Raw genomic sequence first — 7,760 nt, 5'->3', positions numbered from 1 at the left:
AAGGAAAGAAACCATAAAAGAGCAACCAGTCTCCAAAATAATAGGTTTATGAAAAGTTATATCGATATAAAGACCGGCTAGGCACACCCGGAGCTCTGCTTCGTCTGCACTAGTACACACGACCCACTATAATCCCACGAAGTCATGAGGATATGGCCTGCAAAATTCCTGGCAACTCCCACGCTTGTAGCGCCAACGTTATCCACAAAACTGGAGTCAACATTGATCCTAATATAATTCAAAGGTGGAGGCTGCACACCTCAATGATACTCACACGAGTAATGATGAATCTTAAATCATTCCCTACTCCCTTACCTTTCATGTTTGAAACCAACTCTACATTCGATTAACAAAACCAAAACAACGACCATTAATTTTCCACAAAATTAGCAGAGGCGGAGATAGATTTCTCTCCCTTACCAAACATCATATCGTTCCTTAAATAGCCAACTCTCCAGAAAAAGAAAATGACTTGCTCATGAACCGAAGAACTTAACTAATCCAACAAGATAAGCAAACAATCCGGCCCGGTAAACTTAAAAACATCTTCCCCCGGAATATTCCACACTTCCCTCAACGACATATGCAAAGCCCTCGCCTAGGACAAGTCAATGAGCATGAAAAGTACATTTATCTTCCACCCCACAGATAGAGCTCATCCCCGAGGTAGCCTAGTGGTGAATATGTCTATTAATATGAACCGCGAGGCTACTAAATGCAACACTCCAAGCAAAATTCTGATCTTTTGAGGGACATTGGCCTTTCAAATGACATTCCAGAGCTTTCTTTCCCCCTTCACACCATGGCTAAATTGCCCATAATCCTCCTTGTTCTCCTTGAGCTTCATAGACATATTATACATACTTTTATAGAGAATATACCAGTCTTCTCATACTGCCACGCAATAAAATCACTATCCCCCGAGGATTGAATACGCATCTTTAGAATCTTATCAGCATCATGTGGATAAAGCAAATGTGAGATTAAATTCACATCTCATCTCCTCGTCCCGTTTATGAATAAATCAGATACCCACTTTAGCCTGGTTCTACCCGTTTTAGCTTAATATTTTAAGCCAGAATTCCCGGGGATCCAATCATCTCTTCAAATATTTAACTAGACCCATCCAACACTACAACACTTCAAAGAAATTTATCATTTAACACATGAGCATGGCCACGAATCAGATCCTAAGCATGAGACGGTAACTAAATAAGACGGTAAGCCTTGCAACGATGCTACCCACACTATAGGCAGGTGCCATCCACCGCCTTGTTGACGTTTTATTTTTTGCGGCTGGTTCTTTGATATTTTGGAAAATAAAAATCCTACATCCACGGATGATTTACAGATGTTTTACGGAAACTTTTAATAAATTCTCTCCTCCTCTTTCTTCTTTGAACACCCCCCCCCCCCCCCCAAAGTTTGCAACCAGAAGCCGCCGCCTAATTAGAATCCATAAAAGGGATCTGTAACTTTAGCATTACTAGTAGGATGCCCGTGCGTTGCCACGGGCTAACAAAATATATGCTACTAAAAATGTATATACAAAGAGAAATGCCATGTGATATGGGAGTGATAGACAACATGCGATGATATTGCATGCTTGTGATGCGGTAGATAAATACATCTCCTCGTCATCTTTCCCTTCCCCTCCCTATCTCACAATCTTTTGTTCTTCGTGTGTTTCTCATGGGGCAAGCATAATCATTGATATGAATAGTCATGAAAATATCATATCACTACAACCAACAATCTATCATCTGCTCCAAAATTGACACCTATGCTTATTATACATACCAAAAAAAACTACAATGTTGCAGTCAAGACAAAATTTTGAAAGAGTATTAATGGACCAGCCATTGACAAAATGATTCTGTTAGTGTAACGCAGACCAAATGACATGGCACGCACACCAATCTATTCAGGAGTATTACATTAATCAGACAATTTGTTCAGCACATGGTAGCTATATAAACAGACCAAATATCGTTCATGTTGACAGAAATTAGCAATGCTCACGGCTACATACGAAATTGGCCAGAGACAATTTTCTAGCATCTTTTATTTTTACACAGCGTCACATGCCAAGTTTTCAAAGATTGAACTTAATAAAGACATGCCTTCACGTCCATGCAGGAGATTTAGTGTCGATCTGCCCAATAAATTGCTCCGATGCTGGCGACGAATCTTTCGTTCAAGCTTCTATAGCCCCTCCGCCGCATAGATCTGGCCGTCTCCACTCACTCGCCTCATAGGCAGCAGCTGCTCCACGTGCACTCATTTCTGTCTCCACTCACTCCCCTCATAGGAATACTGAACCATAAAAATATTTTCAGAGTATTTGGATTGTATCATGAATTATGTTCACTTCTATCAACACCTCACAAAGCTTTTGTGTTTGGTAAGAAAATTCAGCAGATATGAAGGTAAAATGAAATCATCAATATAATTCCCACCTACACTACTGCATGGAACAGACATGAAATGTCGTGGAAACTGTTGAAACTTACTTCTCTGGAAATACAGAGCGTTCAATACTGACTTGCACATAATTCGCAATTAGCACGCAGGTTTCATCCAATATGTAGATGCGGCAAACAGGAGCACATACTTGGATAGAGCATACCGCATGGGGGCGAAGCTCCAGTCCAACACTTCCCCAGCCCTCCAATTTTATTGCAGTACTTTGTATGTCATAGGTGCCCTTTATTCACACGTGTAGTACTATTTTTCGTTGACACGGAAACTTCCTAGACTATTACCTCAAATACAAGCTCCTTTCGTTGATATTTGTGGAGCACTTCTAAAAAAACCGAAATCTGAAAGTAACTAAATCACTGTATATAACCAATTTTATCTTCTTGGCAAATGAAAGTATAGCTAGCTATAGCTTTGTATCAAAAGTGACAGAAGAATTCAACAGCAGAACATTAACATTAACTGAGACCTTAGGTATGGGAGTGTTTTTGTCGCACGCATGCACATATGTGTGTATATGTATATGTGTACACACACACACACACACACACACACACACACACACACACACACACACACACACACACACACACACATATATATATATATATATATATATATATATATATATATATATATATATATATATATATATATCTTGGGAGAATATTGCCTTGAGGCAAGCAAATAACAAATTATAAATTTGACAAGCATGTTGGTCGATATTTAAACAGGGTAATAAATAAACCAAGATGTGAGACTATTCTATGGTGTACCTAATCAAAAAAAAAAATCCTTTGTGATTCAGTTGTATATATGTAACTGTAGAAAAATATTGACATACGCAAGAGTTAAAAAAAGCACCATGTCATACCTACACATATTTGATTTGTTCCCATGTTCTATCCACCTTCCCATTCTCCACTAATTCCTCCTTCAAGTCTCCATCTTCTGACTAAATTCAATCAGATCTGAAGCTCATGCATCCTCCTTTTTGTATTGGTCTTCGTATGGTCTTCCTACCTTTTGTATTGCCTGCATTTATAGCACAGATCTAATTTTTGCAACCAAGATTTGAGTTCCCAATTAATATGATGTGTTACAAATTTTGTAGAGTACTAATAATTTCTAACGACCCTTGTTGGCTTTGCTTTCTTCTACTCGGAAATACCAGAGCATCTTACGAAAATGAAGCTTTCCAGTACTACTCTTTGCAAGTTTAATCCAAGAAGCTCCATGACCATTGTAACCTACAAAAATGAGGAAACATATATCAGATTCAGTGACGTTGTAGTTGTGTTCTCTCCAATAATAAGCTAGTCAGATGCATCTTTCCAATACTACTCTTTAGTAGTTTCGCGCCCTAATGGTAAAGTATATAGATGCAAAAGGATTTTGCATACTACTAAAATGCATAGCCATTCCAATACACCGATCCAACAAGCACATTATCGTTGTCGGTTAGTGGTTGCCGGTTGTCTATGCTGGTTGTCTCCCTTATCACTTAAGGGGCTTTGGCGAGACCAAGTTCTAATCTCTGCAATTTTACTTCAATCCTCTGCATTAGTGTCATTAATTCAGTGGCGCCATCCGAGCTAGCGGCACTACCCAATCCAATTTCCTACAAATCATTATTAACAACTCTCTTCTCTTTTTACATGTTTTAAAAATCTGCATATTTTCTTGGAATGATTTCAATAACATAATTGAATGGCTCGGTATATGCTCACATATCCCCGCTCTTACAAGCTACCATAAAGCTTGTATCAGACTGGTAGTGTATACTATATTGCTAACTCTAAGATTGGATTTTGTGTTAACTATAGACAACAACAACAAAGCCTTTAGTCCCAAACAAGTTTGGGTTAACTATAGAATCTTGAAAAAAGAAATAGTGGGCTGATTAGATATAATAAGATTAAAAATAGAAAATAAATGATGAATAGCAAATGACCATTTTAATCAAGCGCTAGAAGTCGCTGCACACTTAAAAAAACAAGCTAATTGCACATCAGCTCCGTCTCGATTTGGTGCCACATTAGAATTAGAGGAAATTTAGAGAGGCAGATCACATTCTTTGTTTGTCTAATGCCAACTTTAATCATACACTATGAATCTACAAAGTTGACTTGTCCAACAAATTTGTGAATTTAATTAGTGTGACTACTTGTTGGAAAGAAATCATCATCATATGACAAAACAAATACCCAAAATATGTTCCCATCACATGACACAACCAAGATGTGCAGTCAACCATGAGGTTTGCAATGAAATGTAAGAACAAAGAATTACAGTCGGTTGGGTGGGTTGTGGTCACGTGTGATGAGGATAGTGAGCCCGGCAACGTAAATGTCGTCAGTTATCTGCTCCTCCGTGGACGCTGACCCAAACACACTGGAGCCCGACTTGCTGTAGATGAGCGACAAGATACCCATCTGGTCATTAGTGGACTCCCTAACAGAAGGGAGCCCATAAATAGGAGGTAAAAAAAGAAACAAAACAGAGTGCGAGTCCCCAAGAACCACATAAGGTTCAAAAAAGAGAAAGAGCCACGAATCGATTCTCACCTGATAGGTTGTCCTCTGTGTATAGCACCTGAAAGTATTGTCAGGAGATAGAAAAGGAGTAAGGACACAGCAGAATAAAATATCATGTCATGATGAGTAAAAGGTGTATGTTTGAACATACCATCCTATGGCTTTGTTTGGCGAATATCTTGGCATTCCCTGAAGAAAAGGTTGGCCAGAAACACAAGTTTAGGTCCTAGTTTTCAGTACAATCAGTTCGGTTCGATAGTCTCATTTGCCGCCATAGTGTTTTGTTCTCTAGTTACACGCCCACCCTGAAATACACCAAATAACTTGATTTGAGATATGGTCGACAGTGTTTTTCTCATTGTTCAGTACCATGCACATATCCTTTTCTTAAATGCATAAACATGATTCTTTTAATTACAAAGGCCAATAACCAAATAACATGCACGCTTTTTAATTCATTGTTGGATTGGATGCAAATGTAGCAACAACCTTTTCTATTATGAACAAAAGTGTAACACCAGCCTGGTTGTCAGAAATTAACTATAGTTAAAACCCACTAAATATGGTTGGATATAAATTAGAAAAGAAAACTTGTTTGTTTAAGAAATTAAAGCATGATTAAGAAGTTCCCTTATCTCTAATTGATGTGATCTCTACCACAACAAGGCTTCTATGTCTGAATATTGAATATACAGTGTTTTACAGAGAGTTCATGTCAGAAACTGGTTCCCTAATTTTCTGATACTCCGCCCACGTAAATCTCGAGACTTGTAGCAAAGATATATATGTAGCACAACAAATAGCTCTCAAACTTGATAGATGCTTACCAGGGGACAGATGGGCAATGTCTTCACTTCTCTTGGCAGCATGAACATTCTTCGTATACAATATGTCTGTTTTGGATGCTTGCATCGTGGCTCCACCAATGGACACCCTACGGTTTACACCACCCATCGAGTGTCTAGGCGCCTTCTTTATACTTTGAGGCTTGGATGGACTTGGTTTTGAACCGTAGAGAGTTGAACACCGACCGTCCTTCTGCCCACCCCTCCGCCTCGAGGTGGATGCTGACTGCCCTCCATCCCTAGCCGACGAGAGAGAGTGGAGATGAGGAGAAGCTAAGATGGGGCGAAGACTGTGGTGGATAGTATGTAAACAAACATTGCAAGTAATAGTATGAGAACCAATTGTAAAGAAAAAGGACAACCAAAAATCAATTTACCCGCACGTTACCAAATTTGGCAAAATACTCTTTGAAGTCCTCCCTTAAAACTATTTCTTTATGAAGCTTGTATGAAGCAGAATCTACATGATTCTATTCTGCAAGAGACACCACTCTTAAGAGAAATAAAATAAAATAGGAACTTAAGAGGTCATCAGGCAAGACATAAGAAAATAATGACTACCATGCAGCAAAAATAGCATCAAGACCAGGTGCGAGTTCACAAACCCTTATGATGATCTGGTATAGTTCCTAGGGCTGAAATTAGGGAGGAAATTGCAGTAACATTAAACCTGAGCGTGCTTACCAATGAGGCGTTGATACAAACTGGATTCTGTCCTGGGCATCTCACTCTTCCAATAAGAAACGTAAAACCAACCTAGAATAGCATATCCGCATAGTCAGGGTAAGACCGGAATCCAAATGCAAGAGGATCAACACATAACTTTATGCCCAAAAACAAACATGTCATCATTCTGTTGTTAGTATCAACTATGTGCAGATTATCATACAAGATTTCCATTACCCTGAACATTAGTACAAGAGACGAAAAGGAAACCTATAAACTAAGATTTCTAAAATAAACAGAAGAAGCTACTACTGTGCATCATATCCCACAATTAATTCATGATGCTAGCGAAGCTGTACAAGAGCCCAAAAAGAAACCTATAGTATTAAGTGCAGACTTCATCTGAATAGCCTTGCTTGTTCAGTGTTCCTAGTTATTGTGCGGACTTTAATCCTAATTTAACGGATGATTTACAGATGTTTTACGGAAACTTTTAATAAATTCTCTCCTCCTCTTTCTTCTTTGAACCCCCCCCCCCCCCCCCCCCCCCCCAAAGTCTGCAACCAGAAGCCGCCGCCTAATTAGAATCCATAAAAGGGATCTGTAACTTTAGCATTACTCTTTGGAGAATACCTTTTGGTTCATATTGATGTCATCGCGCGATCAAGAGTGGGGCCTTGGCTTATTTTGTGCTAGTAAAATAATCACTAGAACCATTTTTTTGTTATCTTTCATGCCATATTTTTCTTGGTGAATACCCATGTTCTGCTCTATTAATATATTCAGAATAAGTGTCGCTGATTTGTACAAAGTTGTACTAAATCAGTGATACTTATTTTGAGACGGAGGGATTATTAGTCAATTCTTAAAACTTAATGTTTCCCTGATTCAACATGTCTCATCTCAAATCTCTATTTGGAAGCTCCTGAATTTGGATATAAGATTTTTTGGGTATAGAGTATCTTTTTTGAATGAAGTTTTATGGTACTACTTATATTGCAGTGAAGTAGTCCCATGGGCATACGAGTACTTGGAGAAATGTGAGGGGGCATATGGACGCTTGTATTACATGCCATTGTGCAATGACGACGTACCATAATTGCTTATTTGGCTCCTTATATGTTTGCGGACGTGCCTGGTCAGTGCCTGAGCATGTTTGTTTTGGACGCTCACTTTCTTTGCAAAACAACCACACTTCTCATGTTATCCTCCAGTCACATGCATACGATTG

At 38.8% G+C, this 7,760-nt stretch overlaps 1 protein-coding gene across 17 annotated transcripts; it reads right to left on the bottom strand.

Moving 5' to 3' along the window:
• Nucleotides 1–1,762: 1,762 nt before the first annotated feature.
• On the bottom strand, nt 1,763–6,986 carry LOC141027996 (uncharacterized). Of its 17 annotated transcripts, none has more exons than XM_073505742.1 (8): nt 6,548–6,986; nt 6,241–6,338; nt 5,846–6,102; nt 5,170–5,207; nt 5,049–5,076; nt 3,618–3,731; nt 3,356–3,516; nt 1,763–2,316 (listed from the first exon to the last, which is right to left on the bottom strand). In XM_073505742.1, exons 3-7 carry the CDS (start codon nt 5,970–5,972, stop codon nt 3,443–3,445), a joined length of 381 nt encoding a protein of 126 aa, XP_073361843.1. In that variant the 5' UTR covers nt 5,973–6,102; nt 6,241–6,338; nt 6,548–6,986; the 3' UTR covers nt 1,763–2,316; nt 3,356–3,442. The 17 variants fall into 17 exon arrangements, 14 of the variants coding, with proteins under 14 accessions (XP_073361843.1, XP_073361844.1, XP_073361848.1 ...); XM_073505743.1 differs by having other exon boundaries at nt 6,252–6,338; XM_073505747.1 differs by lacking the exon at nt 6,548–6,986 and adding an exon at nt 4,774–4,935 and having other exon boundaries at nt 6,241–6,541.
• Between the last annotated feature and the right edge of the window lie 774 nt (nt 6,987–7,760).

The sequence above is a fragment of the Aegilops tauschii genome, chromosome 7 (assembly GCF_002575655.3).
Source record: "Aegilops tauschii subsp. strangulata cultivar AL8/78 chromosome 7, Aet v6.0, whole genome shotgun sequence".
NCBI classification, from domain to species: Eukaryota; Viridiplantae; Streptophyta; class Magnoliopsida; order Poales; family Poaceae; genus Aegilops; species Aegilops tauschii.
Note: the sequence above shows the minus strand (reverse complement) of the source record. Positions and strands in the feature narration are given on the sequence as shown.

Coding starts and splice junctions, on each gene's coding strand:
- LOC141027996 (XM_073505742.1), bottom strand. CDS start 5,972: ATGGGTGGTGTAAACCGTAGGGTGTCCATTGGTGGAGCCACGATGCAA. Junction 5,077..5,169: donor CCAAACAAAGCCATAGGATG/GTATGTTCAAAC, acceptor CAATACTTTCAG/GTGCTATACACAGAGGACAA. Junction 3,732..5,048: donor CACAGAGGACAACCTATCAG/GTGAGAATCGAT, acceptor TCATTTTTGTAG/GTTACAATGGTCATGGAGCT.